The sequence below is a fragment of the Octopus bimaculoides genome, chromosome 13, assembly GCF_001194135.2.
Source record: "Octopus bimaculoides isolate UCB-OBI-ISO-001 chromosome 13, ASM119413v2, whole genome shotgun sequence".
Lineage (NCBI taxonomy): Eukaryota > Metazoa > Mollusca > Cephalopoda > Octopoda > Octopodidae > Octopus > Octopus bimaculoides.
In genome coordinates, this window is record NC_068993.1 from 5,574,900 (window position 1) to 5,596,828 (window position 21,929).

A 21,929-nucleotide genomic window follows, 5' to 3' on the forward strand; every position below is an offset into this window, starting at 1 on the left:
TTGAAAGATTAAATTACATTAATCTTTATTCCAGTGCTAATGAGTTGATGGAACCAGGAGAGCGTGGAATAGGTATGATTGACTAAACACCTAGGGTGGAATGGTCGTATAATTAGCGGCGAAAGAAAAAAAAATACTAGAAGGGCATGGAATTTGTGGGCAAAATATAAAAAATTAAAAAAAAAAAAATATTCTCCCACAGAGGGAAACAACATACAGATTCCTCCTCCATGAGTTCGGAGACGGGTGTAAAAGAATTTGGTAATTTTTCAGATTAACACTCGCACAATTTTCACTAGGGTGTTAGGGTTACGGTTAGGGACGGAATTCCCTAAACCAAACCCTAAAACCCTAGCGAAGATCGTGCGGGTGTTAATCTGAAAAATTACCAAGAATTTACCTGTATCTATTCTTTTACCTGTTTCGAAGGTAAATCGTCCCACAGTACTTACGTCTGGTACTTATGCTATCGACTTCTTTTTTGCCGAACTGCTATTAACGGGAACGTAAACAAACTAACACCAGTTGTCAAGTGATTTCTCTCTCTCTCTCTCTATCTATCTGTCTCACACATTTATCCTCCAGTGTTGTATATAATAGAGTCAATTGTGTGACCTTCCTTGTCGGCAATGATCAATTAAATCGGCTTCAGAAGAATAAAAAAGAGGTGGCAGGGAAGAAATAACATATTTTCCAAGAGCAATAAAAAAAAATGTGAATTCATATAAACAAAAGAAGAAATCTAAATCGTGGTGGGGGTCGTTGGTTCGAACTCCCTCCAAATACTCACCTGCATACACGGGTCGGTTCTTGAACATATTATGGGATACTGCTGTCAGAATACCTACAATGGTCATTCCAGCCTCCTCTGCGCTTAAATCCAAGAGACCCTTCATGGTTTAGGTTTTTTTTATAAGTGTGACGAACTGTCCTCCAAAATAACGACCCGCGACCTCCACACAGAAACGAGAGGAAATACGAATAGTTATACTTGTCTGACGACTCCGAGACCATTGTCACACGGTGGACGTCCAGGGGATTGTATTTTGTTTATGTATTATAATTGATATACAAGGTGTCCACAAAGTCTGGGTACATGGAGATTAACACGTACTTTAAGAAATTATTATTTCTTATATCTAATTGGTTATGTTAAGATTTTATTTGCTCCATGTACCCACATGGGGATTAAGACATACTTTAAGAAATTATCATTTATATTTAATTGTTTGTTAAGATTTTATTTACTCCAGGTACCCAGACTTTGTGGACACCCTGCATATTACTTATTTTTTAATTAACAATAAAAATTAGAATGACTTACGTAAGTGCTACCAAATATTATTATTATTATTGCAATTAAATATGTTTATCTTGTTTACAAGCGAAAAATACATTCACGCAAACATATATGAATTATGGTTTACATCTCTTCGAGATATTAATTTAAAGTTCGACTGAAAACCCTTCAAGGCAGTGCCCCAGCATGGCCGCAGTCAAAGGTAAAAGATATCGACGCTAAACAAATACCGAATTAGTTTCTAACTAATCTGGTAAATCATTTTTTAATTTTTTTCCTTTATTTTTCAATTCTTTTCCGTGCCCGTATTAAAGTGGTCTATTCCAAACCTCCACATCAAGGCCTAATACCAATTAATCCTTAACTCCACATGGTTTAAATCTCTCAAAATGTTTGAAGTGAAAGAAGAACGTCCGACGTTAACACTTGGTAATTTATATACATATAACCAATATTTCTTGCTTTATTCGTACCATTTATTTTATTTAGCTTTAAATATTTTATGTAAAGAGTTTTTTTTCCTTTTTCGCGATTGAATTTTTCATTTATGATTAACTTCTTCTCACCTGGAATGTAAACATGAAAACATTGAATCAATATTGGACACTAATATTTTAAGTCAAACATTATTCTCTTTGTTAGTTATGAATTTTATACTTTAAAAGCATTATTAGACATATGTATAGCTTAATCGTTGAAGCATTACTGTTTCTGGAAGACTTCCTCTTGGTTGTCCCAATCTTATAATTATTCCTCTCTTCAGAGACATACCTCGGTATTCTTTGTTTGTAGCGAAAGAATACCCATACCTCTCTATTTTAACCAAGAAGGGGCAACCTTCTTCGAAAAGCACTACTAAAAAATTCAAGGTAATTTTTCGTTGACATGCCATTCAGCAAGTCATGCGGGCGTAGTTTTCTGTGATTGATTTAAACCATAAATATCTTCATGGAAATGCAAATCTGTCTTATGTAGCGAAAAAGAACACTGAACCATTCATTACTTATTATATTGTTTACTATGGTGCGTATCAGCAAATAACAAGCAGCAACAATCATTTCTTTCCAAGCATCTGTTGTCCATTAGTGGAAAACGAGGCTTTAAAAGCTTTTGTATCACGAGACACATAGTTGTAATAATTTGCTTCCAATTTCACCTTTAACTTTAATTGTCCATATTTTGGATGAATCTCTTTACTTCAATAAATTTGATTTCTAATTGTCACCTGGATAGTCTTGGATATGTACATTATCTTGTGACATACAAGTCGACGTGAAAAATTGTAGCCATGTAGAGTAAACATATAAACATCATCACTATCTTTCGAAATTTTGCCGCATTTCACATGGAATCTTTGGTCTGAAAATTCGACTTGTATGCTGGAAAATCCGGTATGTAATCCCAGATTGAATTCGAACTGTAAATCTCTAGGATAGTTCTTATAGCAGTTCCAAACGGCAATAACAACATACATTAATTCACCTACATTACAATATTTAATACAGAAATAAAATTATTGCACTGTAGAAAAATAAATATAATTACAAAAATACATGCGTACATTAAATATAAAATGAATTGTGTTTTTATATACATTCCACACAGCAACTTTCTCTCATGGAAAACTTAAGAAAAAAAAGCACAAGAAGATCAAATTTCTTTCTTACCAACAAAATCAGAGTTACAATGGGAAGAGGAAACGGATTCTGGTAAGTTATTCTCAAATGAATGATTGAATATATTTTCATCTTATCAGTATTGTAGAGTGAATCAGATATGTAACATGGCTCTGAATTGTTATAAAGAACTTAATATCCCGATCTGTCAAGCTACATGTGTATGCTATTGAAGGGCCTTGCAAAGGGCATGGATACAGCCACATGTAGAGCAGGTCAGGTGAGGTGTGGGGCATGCATTGTTGCATTGTGTGGCTGCATTCACCATTTATTGGTATATCCCCAGGTCCTCCTGGGTGACCCATCAAGCAGAGTCCCCGTCAGTCTCTATCGCCACAACATACCTCCTCATCTGTCATGCTCATGTGGCATGTGGTCAATCAACACAAGTTGTCAACCCAGCTGGATTCTCAGTGAAGAGATCACGGTTAACAAGATCTAACTTGAAAAATCAAGCAACATGACCAAACAGTCTGAGCTGAGACTGTTTGGTCATGTCAACCAAATTAATCCTCATCATTTGAAATCCACCTTCTATGCTGGTAGAGTTTGGACAGTTTGACTGGAGCTGGCAAGCAAGACGACTGCACTGATATCTACTACCTGTTTTGACATGGTTTTTACAGCTGGATGCCCTTCCTAATGCCGACCACTTTATAGAGAGGACTGGGGCGTTTATACATGGCACTAGCAACAGCAAGCTCCGCTTTGGAATGATTTTTATAGCTGGATGTTCTTCCTAATGCTAACCACTTTACAAAGTGGGCCAATCACTATAATAAAGGTGAGTTTTTGTGAATTAAGTCAGTGAATGAAAGACAAAGCTACAGATATTGTATTACCTTATATTTTTCAATTAACTCCTCACCTGCATTTCTTAAAAGTTTTACAAGCAATTATTTCATTTTTTAAGAAATATGAATATTTATAAAGAGTTTAATTCTATGTAGGTGTCACTAGTTTGAATTGTTTCGTAATTAAATCATTAACTTTCCAGGTTGGGAAGACGGACTCAATATGCTATGTTGGGGACAACTTCAGTGGTGAAAAATCTAACTCTTCGGAAATGTACAAGTGAGTTTAGCAAACTTCTTGAATTAATTTCATCATCATTCTATTTTCACTCCCCGTGGTGGTATGGCTTCATCAAGTTCTTTCAATCCAACTCATTAGTGGAAACTGTTGCTTCCATAGAGCTCATGCTTGTATATGTCTTATGTCTTGGTTTCTATGGCAGGATGCCCTTCATATTGCCAACTGTTTTACAGTGTGTACTGAATACATTTTATAATAACATCCACATTTGCGAGGTTTAGTAGTCTAGGATGAGACAGGACTAAAAGAACTGCACAGCCTTGTACTTTCTTTTGAGTATATTCCAATATTTTGTTGATATCATTATACCGTCTTGAATATCATTTTCTCATAATAATGATATTTTGTCCTCTCTTGCAGACATTATGTTGGTGTTTTAAACAAAAATACAGGGAAAATGCAAATATGTGATGTGGAAATATTTAATTTGCATCCCAAAGTCCCAGGTAACTTACTTCAATTTCAGAGTTGAGTTGTTTAACCCTTTTTATTCCACCCCATCTGAAACAATTCCTGGTCTTTAATAAAATTTCTCTTCCATTCTCTTTTCTCCATATTTCAGAAATACAAATAAAAGATGAAGATATTTCAGAGACTTTAAGTTTGTCTTACGTTGAACAGGTTTGTAACTTTTACCTTCTATTATTAATTGATTAGTTATTCATTAATTAGTTAGTAGAGTTGCAAAGATAGCATGAAGAGAAAAATCACGCACTGCTTGTAAGATTACTTGCATAAAAGTTTACCTCGTGTCTGTGTGGTAAGAAGCTTGCTTCCCAACCACATGTTTCTGGGTTCAGTCCCACTGCATGGCACCTTGGGCAAGTGTCTACTACTATAGCCTCGGGCCAACCACAGCCTTGTGAGTGGATCTGGTAGATGGAAACTGAAAGAAGCCCATCATATATGTATATATTTGTGTGTTTGTCCCTCCACCATCGCTTGACAATCGATGTTGGTATGTTTACGTTCCTGTAACTTAGTGGTTCAACAAAACAGACCAATATAATAAGTACCAGGCTTACAAAGAATAAGTCCTTGGGTCGATTTGTTCGACTAAAGGTGGTGCTCCAGTATGGCTGCAGTCAAATGACTGCAACAAGTAAAAAAATAAAAGAAAAATGTCTCAGTTTGTATACCTGTCCAGCCTATTTTTACTTGATTAAATGGATATAATACCGTAAATATATTAGTCATAACTTCATGGAACTGCATTGGTCTGCCATTACTGGAGCATATGATATCACAAGAATGCTACTAACATTGCTTACATTCATTTTGAAGGCAGTAAGGCAGAAAATTCTAATCCCTTCTATCATTCATTTGCGTTCTATAACAAAATCATTACAGGACTTGGCTTTATACTGTTGGTTGCCAGCTTGCGGTAGAATTTTCTGCTGTTGGAAAAGGAAGTTATGTGTTTTTGGGGGTGGGGGAGATTTTCAGCTTTCTTATTATACCTTGAATATATTAGAATTTTAAAAAATGGACAGGTGGGAATGTAAAGAAAATTTAAATATGTTACAGATGTATTAAAAAATATTTTGTGTTTTTTTTTTCCCCCCCGTTTCTTTACAGCAACTTAGGTTGACTAATGCATTTGGCACCGTGATATCACGACGACAAATTGATAGCTATAGGAAAACCGTAGTTGATGGAACCATACTGGATGAAGCTATGGATAGTATATTAGACCAGACTCTAAATAAGGAAGACCTCCCTGTCGAGGGTAAGTTGGCATCTCTTATTTTGAGAGGAAGTTTGGTAAAGGTTTTGATATCGCTAAATTAATTTTGATCCAAGCATAGCCAGAGGTTCACTTAACAGACGTGTGTTTCCAGATTTGATCCCACTACATAGCACCTAGAACAAATGTCTTCAAATCAGAGGTTTGTAGTGACTCAAACCTTAAAACTAAGTGGATGGAAACTGTGCAGTTCTCTATCAGATGCCCTCTATTTGTACTTGGAGTGGTGGACACAATCCATGCCCCTTGGGTGCTTTTAGCAGAATCCAATTTATTGTATGCATTCAAATGTGAAGGTGTGTAGGCTAGTAGTTAGGGTGTTGTACTCCTGATCATCAGATTGTTTGTTCAATTCCCAGACTGGGAAGGGTGTTGGGCCTTCAGGCATAACTGTTTACCAGGCCCCTTTGAATGTGTGTTTTAGTAGAGTTAACATGTAGAGTGTGGGCCCTCAGGCAGTGCCTGATTGATTGACGGATCAGTCTGCCCCTGAGACAAGGAGACAGACTCTCTGGCATACACACACACACCCATACATGTAGATGTAAATATGATAGGCTTCATTCAGTTTCCACCTGCCAGATTATGTTCTTGGAGGTGGTGAGCTGGCAGAATTGTTACTGCACCAGAAAAAATACTTAGCAGTGTTTCCTCTGACCTGACATTCTGAGTTCAAATTCTGCCGAGGTCGACTACCTTTCATCCTTTCAGGGTCGATGTAGCAGTTGAACACTGGAGTTGATGTAGATGGCATCAACTCCCTACCTTCCCCAGAAATGCTGGCCTTGTACCAGAATTTGAAACCAATATTCTTTTATTCTTTTACTGGTTTTAGTCATTTGATTGCAGCCATGCTGGGGCACTGCCTTTAGTTGAACAAATCAACCCCAGGACTTATTCTTTGTAAGCCTAGCACTTATTCTATCGGTCTCTTTTGCTGAACCGCTAAGTTACGGGGTATGTAAACATCGGTTGTCAAGCGTTGGTGGAAGGACGAACGCAGACACACATATACATATATATGATGGGCTTCTTTCAGTTTCCATCTACCAGATCCACTCACAAGGCTTTGGTCAGTCTGAGGCTATAGTAGGAGACACTTGCTCAAGGTGCCACGCAGTGGGACTGAACCTGAAACCATGTGGTTGGGAAGCAAGCTTCGTACCGGACAGCCACATTCATAGCTTTCTTTTGATTTGTGTTTTATCTTTTGCATCTATAGGTGCACAACCTGAAACTCCAGAATCTAGTTTGTTACCACCCTGCAATGTTGATGCGACATCACCTGAAGATGTCTATAATCTCTCTGATAGTAAGTTTTAAATGTCTTTTTATATTTTTTTTCCAAAATTTTGTGATTTTATTTTTCTAAATGTTACTAAACTTGAAAATATCTGATTTTAAGTGGTTGATAATAGGAAATACAGTAGTAGAAGTAGTAGTGGGAGCATTGTTGTCGTTAAGGCATCGAAATGGCAGAATCCTAATGTTGCCAGACAAAATGCTTAGCAACATTTCTGCTAGCTTTATGTTCTGAATTCAAATTCTGCCAGGGCCAAACTTTGCTTTTCATCCATTCAGGGTTGATAAAAGCAAGTTCCAGTTGATTGCTGGGCTCAATGTAATCAGTGGTACTAACTGACCCTCTCCCCACTTTTTCAAGCCTTGCACCAATTCTAGGAACTATATGATTATCACCTAAGGCAGCGAGATGGCAGAAATGTTAGCATGTCGGGTGAAATGCTTAGTGGTATTTCATCTGTCTTTGTTCTGAGTTCAAATTCCGCCAAGGTTGATTTGCCTTTTGGGGTTGATAAATGAAGTACCAGTTGCGTACTGGGGTCGATCTAATCGACTGGCCCCCTTCTCCAAAACTTCGGGCCTTGTGTTTAGAGTAGAAAAGAACCATTAGCACACTGGATGAAATGCTTAGCGGTATTTCGCCTATCAGTACATTCTGAGTTCAAATTCTGCTCCGGTCAACTTTGCCTTTCATCCTTTCGGGGTTGATAAATTAAGTACCAGTTGAGTACTGGGGTCAATGTAATCGACTCCCCCCACCCCCATCAAATTTCAGGCCTTGTGCCTATAGTAGAAAGGATTATTATTGTTGTTGTTGTTATTAAGGTGGTGAATTGGCAGAATCGTTAGTACACTGAGCAAAATGCTTAGCGGCATTTCATCTGTCTATGCATTCTGAGATCAACTCGAGGTCAATAAATTTAGTACCAGTGAAACACGGGTTGATCTAATCAACTGTTTCCCTCCCACAAATTTTTGAGCCTTGTGCCTTTTGTAGAAAGGATTATTTTTATTTTATTATTATTATTATATCTTTTTTCTCTTTCTTTTCTTGGTTCATGTTGTATCTTTGCAAGGACTGGAAACAACATTTACTATTTTGCTCAAACAATGACAAAGCTGGAGTTTTTCTCTTCAAATTCTAAGACCGTTTCCTATTTTATTTTTCAGTTATTAGTCCTGCAGAAATGGGTTGTCTATCTGAATATTCCCAAGACATTTTGAACTTTAAACCTGAAAATTTGGAGTCTTTAAAAAGGGACAATGTGTAAGTTGAGTCATTGACGAGATTTTATCCTCTAAAGGAAGCGAAAAATTTAGAATGTCAAAACGAGGTATTACCAATTTTGTGCTCTATATGTATTGAGTACTCTTTATATAATATCTTCTACTTGTTTTGGTCATTAGACTGCGGCTATGCTGAGGCACCACCTTGAAGAATTTTTTGTTGAATGAATCAACCCCAGCACTTATTTTTTTTGTTTTTTAAGCCTGGTACTTATTCTGTCATCCCTTTTGCTGAACCACTTAGTTACAGGGATGTAAACACACCAACTCCGGTTGTCAAAATGATGGTGGATAACAGACACACATAGATATACATGCATACATACATTCATTCTTTTCTTTTACTTGTTTCAGTCATTTGACTGTGGTCATGCTGGAGCACCGCCTTAAACAGTTTTAATTGACCCCAGGACTTATTCTTTTCTAAGCCTAGTTCTTATACTATCGGTCTCTTTTGCTGAACTGCTAAGTTACGGGGACATAAGCTCACCAGCGTTGATTGTCAAGTGATGGTGGGGGAACAAACACAAGCACAAATATATATATATATATATATATATACACACGCATACATACATACATACATACATACACAACAAGCTTCTTTCAGTTTCTGTCTACCAAATCCACTAACAAGGATTTGGTCGGCCTGAGGCTATAGTAGAAGACACTTGCCCAAGGTGCCATGCAGTGGCACCTTACCACACATCCACACCCGCACCTAATATTCCAACTTTTCCCAGACCATTTTAAAAAATGTAACTATTCTGACTGCCCCTAATTCTCTGTTACAAATTCCTTGTTTTAGACTGATACTAAGTTAATATGTTCTATCAATATTTCATGCTAATGTACGTCCCAAACAGCAGCTTAATTATGACGAAGTATTTCTACTAAATTTTTAAAAATGCTTCAACTGAAAATTAATATTGGAAGGTCATGTGATAATTGTGTATTTTTAAAGACAGGAAGAAATCTTGAGATAAAATGCAGTAACAACAAAAAAAAATGCAAGATGATTGCTCAATGATATTGTAGAGTTTATGGCTTGTTGAAACAAACCTTATACACATGTGTACGTATAGATTCCATATGTTTTATTATTTTGTTGCAGATATTGTTCTTGTGTATTGGAGCGTCTGGCATCATTGCCTCCACTGGGAAGTGCTGAGAGAGAGACCAAAGCCTGCTGCTTGCAGTACCTTGAATATATGGTGGAATTTATGCAAATGTCATCACGTACCATTAAATCAAAACGTTTGTATAGCCCTTTTTTTTTCCGATTTCCTTCCCTTGTATTTTCTTTGGTCTTTCAACATTGCTATCATTTTGATATTTGTTTCTTGGTACTGGCATGGGTTGGACCAGTGTGCCAACCTCTGTCTTGACATGTATCTCATGTGTGAGACATTTCTTCTGGGTGGCCTAATTTTCTTAGGTTTGTCCTACATATTTCACTATAATTCTGCTCTGAAATATTGTTACAGTGAGACACACTGTTCTTTCCCATTTTATGTACACATCAGTATAATAGCCTTTTTACCCTCCCAAGTAATTGGTGTGTGTGTGTGTGTGTATATATATATATGTATGTATGTATATGCATATATATTTGTGTGTGTGTGTATGTATGTATCTTTTACTTGTTTCAGTCATGAGACTGCGACCATGCTGGGGCACATAAAATCAAAGGTACAAAAACGATTTACTCTGAAGCAATTCAATGGTGTAGCATGATCCAGTGTAGGAAAATCCAAGAATCGGATACCCCAATTCATCATCTGAAGGATGTTATATGATCTGTGTGAGCGTGCTGTTATAGACCATGTGACCAAACATGCTTTTCTTGGACAGTTTTTTCCTTCTCTCTGGATCCACCTTCTTTATGATGAAGAGCCATGCTCGAAATGTTACACACGCCTTATTTTTTTTCCATCTTAAACTGAAAGTCAGCCTAATCCATTCATTGTGTATGTTCTATTGACTTTTGTTTTTATTATTTTGCGATTTGCCTCCATGTGTGTGGTGATGAAGGTGAAGATTCAGTTTGATTTACTGAATTACCTGCTCCTGATTTAATGTCTAAGTGGCTAAATATTCCACAGACATGTGTGTCTTTAATGTCATTCTCTGGCTGAATCAGCATGACAGTAAGTGACAATGGATTTCTTTACCAGCACGAATGGAACCAGATTATCAGATTTGTGCTGGAAGAGATGTTTAAATAGGTTTTTTTTCTTTTCCTAACGGATTGTATTTCTTTATCTGCAGTTTTCCTGAACTCTTTCCCTCCAATTGTCTGTAAACAATTCATCTCCAAATTCTTACTTTTTGTGAGAAATTCAAATGGAGTTTTAGAAAGGTAAGTACTTGTGCACGTTTTCTTCAGTTTTTAGTCTTGTGGTATGTCTCAGTTACTGATATTTCAGTTTAATCCTTTAGCATGTAAACTGACCATATCCAGGCCCAAATATTCTCTCTGTTTTATGTTCAAACCAACTAGATCCGACCTCTGACACCTGCCCTACAATGTCATTGTAAAAATAAGCATCATTGAAATCTCAAATCTATGAGATAATGCAGGATTAATTCCAAAAACTAGGAATCAATAAGCATTAGATTTTGACAGATTAATCTGAAAGTGAAAGGGTTAAGTTCTTGTCGTTGTGTGTGTGGTGGTGGTGGTGGTGGTGGGATGATAATATTCATTAACCTTCTGTTCAAAATAAGGACCAGCTGAACACTGGGATCAAAACCATCAACTTATCCCCGCCCCTGAAATTGCTGGTCTTATGCCAAAATTTGAAATCATCATCATCATCATTATTATTATTATTATTGAGTGAGAGAGCAGTGCATGCCATCACAATGACACGGGTACAAAAATACGAAGCCCAGTATACCCATCATGACTACCCGTCTGATAAGGGTACACCAGGCACATGCATCACAACCATATATGCGTGACATGGTGATTTCATATGAAGATAAACAGCGCATGACCTTGAAGGTGGGGCCCAGTTAGAATTTTCTTCAGGTTGAGTAGCCCATCTCGCTCAAAAGGTCCCTGATTAAGGTTTTTTTTAAAGATGTTGATAAAAACACCCATGTTTCCAGATGTGAATTTTTCAAACCCCAAAGAATTCCTCTCAACACATGTCTATGTTGCTCCCCAATTACTTCTTCTGCTCACGATCAGAGTTGCACATATTGTCAGCCACCAAGGGACATAATCAATTGTTTAAGGTCAAACAACTGACAAGCAAATCTGTGGTATTCAGCAGAATATTTGCTGTAGCCCATCTTTTTTTTTACACATCATTATTATTATTATTTGCAGGCAGACAACTATTTCTTTGAGAGATAAGCTGCTTCTTCATATTTTAATCCTGTTGCTGATCATTGATAAATTTTCCTTATCATTTGACAACGTCCAGAAAGAACTGAACATTAAAACTATGAAGTAAGTAACTTTCTTGTTAAACAAAGCCTATCCTGATTGAGCAGGCTTTGTAGCAAACATAATCCAGTCATGGCCATTTTGTATTTTTGTATATCTGTCACACAATATATTGTTCATATGTACCATATATCATATTTAGAATTTATCGTTTTTGTCTGAGTTTTGTATATCATGTACAGTTTAGAGCATATAAAATGTTTTATATTTATATAACATACATAATTTAATGTATTTATATCATATAGAATTTAATCTATTGATAATTTAATAACATGAAATGTATTATAAATTTTATATCATGTATAATTTAGAGTTATATCATATTGAATTTATTGATAGATCATATATAGAATTTATATTATTTAAATATATATGTATGTAGAATTTATATCTATATGATTGGAGCCTGGTGCAGCCATCTGGTTCGCCAGTCCTCAGTCAAATCGTACCATGCAGTGTGACTGAACCCAAACCCCTGTGGCTGGGAAGTAAACTTCTTACGACACACACATATATAGATATATCTTCTATCTTTTTACTAGCTTCAGTCAGTTAGATTGTGGCCATACTAGGGCACTGCCTTGAAGAATTTTAGTCAAACGGATTGATCACAATACTTTTTTTTTTATTTAAGCCTGATACTGATTTTGTGGGTCTCTTTTGCTGAACTGCTAAGTTACAAGGAAGTAAACACCAACACTGGTTGTCAAGTAATGGTCAGGGACAAACAGACACACACATACCTTAGATTTGTATATTTACACACACACACTCGACAGGCTTTAGTGAAAAACACTTGCACAAGGTACTTCGCAATGGGGCTGAACCAAAGACTATGTGGTTGGGAAGTAAACTTCTTTGTACATAGCCACGCACACAGATCATCATCATCATCGTTTAACATCCGCTTTCCATGCTAGCAGGGTTGGACGATTTGACTGAGGACTGGTGAAACCGGATGGCAACACCAGGCTCCAATCTAATTTGGCAGAGTTTCTACAGCGGGATGCCCTTCCTATATATATATAAACTAATTTCCAGTTAGAATGGTTATAAGGTTCGGTCATTGTTTCTCTTTTTTTTTACTCTCTCTTTTTAGATTACAAATGCTGTTTAATTACATCGGCTGTCACATTCAAAAGAAGAAAGATAACAAAAACGTATACAAGGTTGTGGTCCTAAAAACACCCATAAAAGTAATGAAACCACATAAATACAGTAAAGCTTTCCTTTAATATTTTTATGTTATCACTGAAGAATAAAATTTGAACGTGCTCCAAGATATTGTTTTATTTCTCTTTGTCTTCCTCTGTCCATTCTTTCATTCTTACCTACTCTACACTGTTTAACCTGAATGTGAAAAAGAAAATCATATACATCACTGACAACACTATAGTGCAGCAGTGTCCAGTCTGTAATGGTTGGTTTAATAACAGCAAAGTTGTTTCTTCATTAATTTTAGTATTAATTGAAACAAAAGCAGTGTATTTCATTAGAAATATGTTAATGAATGGAGTAATAAAAAAAAAAAAAGCTTTTACCAAAATGAATCACAGTACTTAATGCTTTGGAAATGATGTTCCTGGAATATAATAATTGTTGCAAATAATGTTTTCAGAATTTGCAACTAGAAATGGAAGATGGAAATAAAAAACTCAACGAGTGAAATATTTGAATAAAGAATAATTTAATATAGCATAGAATACAAATACAGCCTATTCATTGAAGCAGTGATATTAGACTGACATGTTATATGTATATATATTCACTTTATTTGTGGGTTAATAACGCTACCAATGGTTTCATGCAGAGAGAGAAATTTTTCAATTAGTGAACCTGCCTCATAGGAATGTTGGTACTTGTCTCCAAGATGGAGATGGGTAACAATGTTCTCATGTGGCAGGCTTGATAATTGTTGAGAGACTTCTATCTGCATGAAACCATTGGTAGCTTTGTTAACTAACAAATAATATTTATCCACCAAAGCGGTGTTGAGTACTCATTCTCGCTGTTTGGTATTAGTAAATATATATATATATATATATATATATATATATATATGAATCTGGCGATTTACTGTGTTGTGACAAAGTTTTTCTTGTTTGATGGAATACTTTGGGCGATAACAAATACATTTGCAGTCACCTGAAGAATTGCATTGTTAGAGAAACTCTGAGTAGTCATAGAGTGAATCACCAGCTCCATACAAATAAATATCCTCTACATGATGTACATGTTAAACCAAACACATGTGGTCCATATTTTTCATGTAGTTTTTTCATAGTAACCATTGGCACTCATTCATTTCAAACCAATTATTAATTATTGGTTTGTTACCCACATCTTTTATCTAGAGATTGCCAATAGTTTTTATATTCACACAATCACAATCATGTACACATGCATGCATGTGCGTGTGTGACAGTTTGTAGAGATTCTCTCTATGTCAAAGAAATACATGTGTCTGTGCACAGCTCTTCAACTTGAGTCACATCAGTTTTGGATATCACAATCACATCACGATAGTGATGGACATGATGTCACTTAGATAGCAAGTGCAACAATAATAAAAACTAAGGTAAAGAATAAACGAAGTGAGGAAGGACTAGAAAATTAATAAAAAAAAAAACGAGACAAGTGGTGGTGGTGGTAGAAATGGGGTGGATTGAGTGACTATTTTTATATGTAAAGAGAGAGGGTGAGGAGGAGAAATAGATGGCAAAGGTATCAAGGTGAGCAGCAGGTGAAAGAAAAGGTGTATAAAATGTTGAGTGGTTTGTGAGTGTGTATATATGTATTTGATAGTGTGTTTATTTGAGCATGTATATATATATATATATATATATATATATATATATATATATATATATATATATATTTTGTAGGTTTTTGACTATGTGCTTATAAAACATGTTTTCATAAACCAAAGTGTAATCATAAAACATGGTCTAAAATTGAAATAAATATTGAAGAAGAATAAATTTTCAACAGTTCAAATTTTATTTGAACTGTTAAATCACCATATTTAATTTCAGTTTAAATACTTTTTTCAATTTATTAAAATTCTTTGAACGGAAATTTCTTTCCTTATTAGCTTGAAATTTATGAAACATTTGCTTTGTTTGTATTTGTTGTATATTAATAGTTTTAGGTTGATATGCATGCATGTATTACGTGCATATACTTTCATTTAAAGCTAAAGCTGTTGCTACGAGGAATTGGTGCTGCTTTGAGTTCAAAAGAACAAAAAAAAACTTTAAATGTAGCCAGTATCTTTATATAAGATGGATGAGTAATACCTTACATTTGTAGAGCATGTAACTACATCTCATATGTACAAATATATATATGTATATACACACACATATATGTATATATATATATATATATATATATACATATATATATGAGTGTGTATGTGCACAATGTTGAATGAAGGTTATTATTTTAAAGCAAGTTTAAGAATAACAACACATCTACTGCTAGAGGCACTCTGTACTGAGAACAGAGTCACTGGTTGAATAAGCCACCAAGCGAAACTTAAAAGTTCCAGTCAATACGAATCTTATAATGTATGTATGTATACATACACATATATATATATATATATATATATATATATAATGTGTGTGTGTATGTATGCATAGACATATATATATGTATTGACATATGTGCTATATGTATACATGTAACATTACTAAAGTTCAACTCGACTACTAGTTGAGTCAATAAGGATACGCTTCTCATGGTGAGCTAGACCTGTAACGGAGTATGCGATATACAAGGAACAGACAAGGAGAATCAATACTACAAGGGAGAACACTTTCACTCCAACACCATTGCAGAAATCCATAAACAGGGTTTGCCCATAGTAACCCTTCTCTGAGTCGATTGACGCTGTTTCATCATTCTCTTGTAACTTCCACAGTTTGATCATGTGGTTTAAAACCTCAATTGGTACGCCACGCCGTTCAGCTAACTGAATTGGTGTCTTGTGCATTTTATTCCTGCAATTAGAAATAAAGAGATGGAGTATATAATATTATTGTGAAATAATTATATTGGAAATCTGTTGGGTTCCAATATATATTAATTTGTATGTTTTCTGAGATAGTTAATGGGTATAGGTACAAGATCTCAAATTTATAAGAGAAGAAATAGGGAACAATGGAATATACAAGAGAGACATATTTATATATATATATATATTTGAATCAAACTGTTTTGATCCATATATATATCTTATGATATTTACTTTGCATTATATTATAATTATTTATAGTACTTTTAATTATAAATTTTTTCTATATGTGACAGTGGATTTTCATCGATGAGTTCATAGACCTTGGTTCTTTTCCCTAATACTATATATTAATATATTTTATACTGTGAAGCTTAATTTGATTTTAATTGAGTTTTTACCTGTAATTTTGGATTTTATCCCTAATATTATTATTATTATTATTATTATTATTATTATATATATATATATATATATATAGGTTCAAAAAAACACAAAAAACAATAACAACAAAGTGAGGACGTGATACGGATAGTGTTATTGGACGCTCGGGAAAGGAAGGAGAGAGAGTATGACGTTTCGGGCAGAGCCCTTCGTCGGAAAGACAGAAAGTTCGGAGAATGGAAAACCGGACGAAGAGGAAAATGGCACCGATGCCCACGAGGTTACATTGTGATATATATATTCTGGACTCCACTCTACACAACCCACCCATCACTCTTACCTTCCTGCCTCTCCCTTTCTCACTAACCCCTGACAATATTCCTTTCCGTTTCTTTCGTCCCATCCATATACCCTCCCTCCACAGTATCTACTCAGTTCCTCTCTACCACCATCCTCTCACAATTACAAATCTCTTCCTCTCACCATTGTTCACCCTCTCACCACCGTGCCAAGAATCATCACTCTCTCTCTCTCTCTCTCTCTCTCCAATTCTCCTTCAGTAATAGGAGCCTCTTTAGGTTCACATGTTGCAAGGCGACCTTACTAGTGTTGGTGTCATGAGAAAAGTAACCAGAACATTCTGTAAAGTGGTTGACATTAGGAAAGACATTCAGCTATTGAAACCATGTCAAAAGAGAGACGGTCCTTCAAACTCAAATCCTGCCACACCATGCAACACATGCAAGCATGGAGAGAGGAAGTTAAATGATAATGATGAAGATAACAATGTGTGTGTGTATATATATATATATATATATATTTATATATATATATATATTTATATATATATTTATTTATGTATATGCATATGAAAGTATACATGTGTATATGTGTGTATACATACACACATACTAGCTTTTTATTTTATTTTTCTATCTTTTACAAGTTTCAGTCATTAGACTGCAGCCAGAATTTTCAGTCGAACGAATAGACCTCGGTACTTTTTATTTTTTTAAAGCCTGGTACTTATTCTGCCGAAACAATAAATTACAGGGACGTAAACCAATCAACATTGGTTGCCAAGTGGTGGTGGGGACAAACACAGACACAAAGACACACATACATATGTCCATTCACAAGCCTCTAGTCGGCCCAAGGTTATATTAGAAGACACTTGCCCAAGGTGCCACGCAGCGGGACTGCGTGGTTGGGAAGCAAGCTTCTTACCACACACACATGTATGAACATAAAAACACAGAATTGTTTCCGTTTGATAAAAAGAGCCCGGTTCTTTAACGAATATATTTGGTACAGATATACCATAGAAAGTTTATTACGAAAATGCTACATCTTATGGTCAATGCATCATCAGTCTTCACTATAGCTAATTGCGCATCCATGCAATTAGCTATAGTATCCATGTGTGTGTGTCTATACAAACTCACACATTTTCATAAATATATGCATGAATTCATTCATGTAATTTTACGTGTTTAACTGAGTTGATCATGTAAACAAACGAAAAGAAATATCTAGAATAAAATAAACAAGGAAGAAAAAGTAAAAAAAAGAAATATCCATTCGTTTATATATTTACCTGATAGATAAAGATGCGCCGTGGCTTACCAATAAATCGGTGCTTTCTATGTGACCACACCAATGCAACGGAGTATTTCCATTACGGTCCTTTATATTCGGATTGGCACCATGGTTGAGAAGAAGTTCGATTATTTCAGAATACCCACGTATGGCTGCAAGATGCAGGGCCGTTTTACCGGAATTAGTCTGTTCGTTGGGATCGTAAGTTTTAAGATCCAATAGCTCTTTCACTTTGCCGATATCTCCATCCAAAATTGCATCTTTCAAGGCGTGTCCCCTCTCCATTATGTCCAACAGATCAGTCGTAACCATAAGTAAATATATGTATTGGAAGATTTCTTAAAGCTTGGTTTTAGTATTCACCCATTAAGTGAGTAATCCTTTCTTCCTACAGGACATTCAATCCCTTGATTCCGTGAATAAAACGTCAATAGTTAAAATAAATGGCTGATATTTTGTGGTAATCGCAGATAAAAGAAACATACAAGCAACTCAGACAACGTTCTGGTGTTTTGAAGTCGAGCCTCGTTCTGAATCCACTGACGCTGGCAACGGAACAGAAGCTAAGATTTTTTTAGTACCTCAACCGGCTGACGAGGTTTCGATTCCTAGTTATTGCCAATTATTTCTTTTGTTTTTTTTTTTTTCTCTTTATACTGTTAATGCTCCTGATACACACAAATACATGCATATATAAAAGTCGCATAATATACTTTCTATTTTATGACCAAATGATATTTTGATAGTTTAACTGCATATATCCAAATGATGTTAATATATGAACGAAACCCACGGTAGGGTAAAGGAAAGAAAACAAAAAAAAAAATGAAATCCGATTTATTTTATTTTATTCAACAGCTGCTTAGTATATTTTTGCTGTTGCATTACTGGAATTCGCGGGTATAACAAAATATCCGTTCATTTTTACCGAACCGACGCCCAGGTTTCGATCCCTAGTCATTGCACATTTTTCTCTTATCGTTATTTCAGACATTAATGCTCTTCACACACACACACACAATGACATATCACGTAATATAACTTTTATTTTATGACAAAATGACATTTTTACTGCATGTGTAGGAACCTCGCTTAGCCCTGCCTGAGATTTGAAACCAAATCCACCCGCATGTTGCTTGTCAAAACGAGTGGGATATCCTCTCCACGCCAGATGATTGATGAGGAATCCCCAAGGACCTGTGCTGGTCAAGAAAAGGTCAGTCCTTTGTTTAGGGTTTGACCTACATTACTGATCATATAAAACAGAGAGCATTTCCTATCTCTTCCTCTTTTATGTCAGCCATGCCCAAGAGCAGCACTTTCCCTCACCATTCGCTCGACATACAAAGCGAAGCTTTCGGCCGCAAGAAAGACGATGCCACCTTTATCCTTTCTAGTCAGTACCGTGCATTCCTTACTCTTTCAATCTCCCACCCTTTAACCCATCGGAACCGTGAAGGTATGACGGAGGGAGAGAAAGCTGCACCAACAGTCGGCTGGTACTAATTTTCAGCTGAGTTGACTGGAGCAATGTGGGAGGCGCGTGGCTCAGCGGTTAGGGTATTGCACTCAAGATCGTAAGATTGTGATTTCGATTCCGGGATGCGTTGTGTTTTCGAGCAGAACATTTCATTTCACGTAACCCCAGTCCACTCAGCTGGCAAAAACGAGTAATCCTGTGATGGATCGGTGTTCCATCCATGGAAATATAAATACACCGCAAAATACTGGAAGTCGGCCTTACGAGCTTTGAAGGACTTTTGATTCTTGAATTTGAAATGAAATGCCTTCATGCTCAAAAATACATTGTGAATTGGGCCCACGGCCTTGTGATCATGAACTCAACACCTTAACCATTAAGCTATGTGACATCACATTGTCTTAAAAAGAAAAGTGAAAAGCACACGTGCTATACGAGGAGGTGATGAAAAATCCTTGGATTTAAGAGCGTCACGAAAAGCCAGGCTGGAGTTCCAACCTGCCAAGGTCTTTTACAGGGCTTAGAAAAACTGAAGGACCGCTGCAATGAGTGTGTGAATCTGAGAGGGGAATGTGTTGAATAAAATTATAATTAACTGATCCTCCTGTATTTTCTTTTACCCAAAGCCAGGAACGTTTCAGCATGTCCTCGTATCTATGTGTACTTTTCTCTTCTTTCTAAGACATTGTATGTATGTATTTAGACTATGTACTTAGCCGCTAGAAATAGCAGCTAAATTTCTGTAAAATTATACTCGACTATCTTGAAAAATAGGAAGACACATTAGATAATGTGGTCGATTGTCTGGAAGGAAAAAAAACCGGAAGGTCATAATGAAAAGGGTCGACCTGTCGCTAATTAATAACAATATTCTCAAAACGTTTGTATTTAACAACAACAGTTTCCTAGATTATCAGGTGAGAAAGGTAAGCGAGGTTTTCAAGGTGCATATAAAGAACAACCCGTGAGGCTATTCGAACTCACAACTCCAGGGTCGAAAGATTTTGTCACCTTTAATCTTAATATACCAGGCAAAACTAACTGATAATACGAGCACCTGTTATAAGCGATTGTCCGTCGTCTGCGGATCATTCACCTGGTTAAGGTCGCTTACAACGTTAGTCAATAGAAACTTGGCGAAATTTTTTTTTTCCAGCACAATTAACTTAGAAATGTTTTTCGTAGGAGCAAAAATAAATTTCAAAAATAGAAAATGAAAACAAACAAACGAATAAAGCAAAAACAAAAATCATCATTACCATCGTCGTCGTCGTCATCTTCATTATCAGCATCATCATCGTCATCGTCGTCATCATAATCATCATCGTCGTCGTCATCATCATCGTCACCGTGGCTGTCGTCGTCGTCATCATCATCATCATTATCATTATCATTGTCGACGTCGTCGTCATCGTCAGCATCAGCAGCAGTAGGAGGCAGCAACAACAACAACGACCACCACCTTGGCAAGAATTTTAGCATAGAAATATTTTTAGTAACTGCAGATTGTATGAGTGTGTATGTGTGTGTGTGTGTGTGTGTGAGCGTGTGAGCGTGTGAGCGTGTGCGCGCACTCGTTATCACCATTACCATCATCATCATCATTTTCACGGTCAATATATATTTTTTTTAAATCCAGAATCTATTTTGGATAATTTAAGTTTACTTTTCCGTTAAAAAAAGTAAAAAATTCCTTGGATAAATTACATTAATTATTGATTTCATACAATGAAACTGATCTAAAATTATTTCGGTGGAATTTTTAGACTTTAATCGGAACAGAAATAGCAAAAGATTCAATAATACGGAAATGAACTCAATAAAGAAACACTAATAATAATCTCCCCACATCACAAATTAATATTTCTCACTGTTTTCTTATTTCTCTATTTCAATCTGTTTTTCTGTCAGTCTGTCTGTCTATCTATCTATCTATCTATCTATCTATCTATCTATCTATCTATCTATCTATCTGTCTGTCTGTCTGTTTGTCTGTCTCTCAGTTTCTCTTTCTGCTTCCCCGAAGCAAAAACAAGAAAAAAACAACAACGCGAGGACGTGGTACATGTAAAGTATTAACAGACGCTCAGGGAAGGAAAGAAAAGTGGTTTAACGTTTCGAGCAAAGTTCTTCGTCAGAAACAGGAGACGAGGACACACATGCATATATAGAGATGTGTGTGTCTTTGATAATCGGTGTCGGTTTGTTCATGTCCCCGTAACTCAGCGGTTCGGCAAACCTGACTCATAGACTCATAGAATAAGCACCAGAATTTCAAATAAAAGGACCGGTGTCGATTTGTTCGACGAAACTCTTCAAGGCAGTGCCCCAGCATGGCCGCATTCCAATCATCGAAACAACTAAATGGTGAATGACAGCTGTTTCTATTAAGCCTCTTCTTCTAACCTATCTATTTTTTCCCCTGTTGTCTTCTGTTTCCATTTCTTCCTATCTTTCTCTTTGCCTTCTCTCCCTTGCTTTCTCTTTCGTCTCTCTTCTCTAATTAACTCCTCTTGTCGTTCAATTTCGATTTCTTTCTTGGTCTCTGTCTGTCTGTCTGTCTGTCTGTCTGTCT

At 36.0% G+C, this 21,929-nt stretch overlaps 2 protein-coding genes and 1 long non-coding RNA gene across 3 annotated transcripts in view; 1 reads left to right on the forward strand and 2 right to left on the reverse strand.

The window, feature by feature from the left end:
- Positions 1–1,612: 1,612 nt before the first annotated feature.
- On the forward strand, positions 1,613–13,150 carry LOC106872426 (DNA-directed RNA polymerase I subunit RPA49). The gene is made up of 12 exons (XM_014919425.2): positions 1,613–1,729; positions 2,906–3,009; positions 3,974–4,050; positions 4,432–4,517; positions 4,634–4,692; positions 5,650–5,800; positions 7,041–7,130; positions 8,291–8,387; positions 9,522–9,664; positions 10,679–10,769; positions 11,748–11,870; positions 12,970–13,150. Exons 1-12 carry the CDS (start codon positions 1,690–1,692, stop codon positions 13,103–13,105), a joined length of 1,197 nt encoding a protein of 398 aa, XP_014774911.1. The 5' UTR covers positions 1,613–1,689; the 3' UTR covers positions 13,106–13,150.
- A 388-nt stretch (positions 13,151–13,538) lies between these two features.
- Positions 13,539–18,417, reverse strand: LOC106872423 (ankyrin repeat domain-containing protein 46). The gene is made up of 2 exons (XM_014919423.2): positions 17,873–18,417; positions 13,539–15,877 (listed from the first exon to the last, which is right to left on the reverse strand). Exons 1-2 carry the CDS (start codon positions 18,184–18,186, stop codon positions 15,568–15,570), a joined length of 624 nt encoding a protein of 207 aa, XP_014774909.1. The 5' UTR covers positions 18,187–18,417; the 3' UTR covers positions 13,539–15,567.
- Positions 18,418–20,612: 2,195 nt separating this feature from the next.
- Positions 20,613–21,929, reverse strand: part of LOC128249261 (uncharacterized) — a 7,934-nt gene continuing 6,617 nt past the window's right edge. The window contains exon 2 of the long non-coding RNA XR_008265350.1: positions 20,613–20,816. This is a non-coding gene — a long non-coding RNA (uncharacterized LOC128249261). The remainder of the gene's footprint in view (positions 20,817–21,929) is intronic.

What these genes read in the sequence shown, in the direction of transcription:
- LOC106872423 (XM_014919423.2), bottom strand. Translation starts at nt 18,186, where the DNA reads ATGGTTACGACTGATCTGTTGGACATAATGGAGAGGGGACACGCCTTG. An exon ending in GGCGCATCTTTATCTATCAG is followed by an intron (nt 15,878 to 17,872) that starts GTAAATATATAA and finishes TTCTAATTGCAG; the next exon opens with GAATAAAATGCACAAGACAC.
- LOC106872426 (XM_014919425.2), top strand. Translation starts at nt 1,690, where the DNA reads ATGTTTGAAGTGAAAGAAGAACGTCCGACGTTAACACTTG. An exon ending in TTTGCATCCCAAAGTCCCAG is followed by an intron (nt 4,518 to 4,633) that starts GTAACTTACTTC and finishes TCCATATTTCAG; the next exon opens with AAATACAAATAAAAGATGAA. An exon ending in ACGTACCATTAAATCAAAAC is followed by an intron (nt 9,665 to 10,678) that starts GTTTGTATAGCC and finishes CTTTATCTGCAG; the next exon opens with TTTTCCTGAACTCTTTCCCT.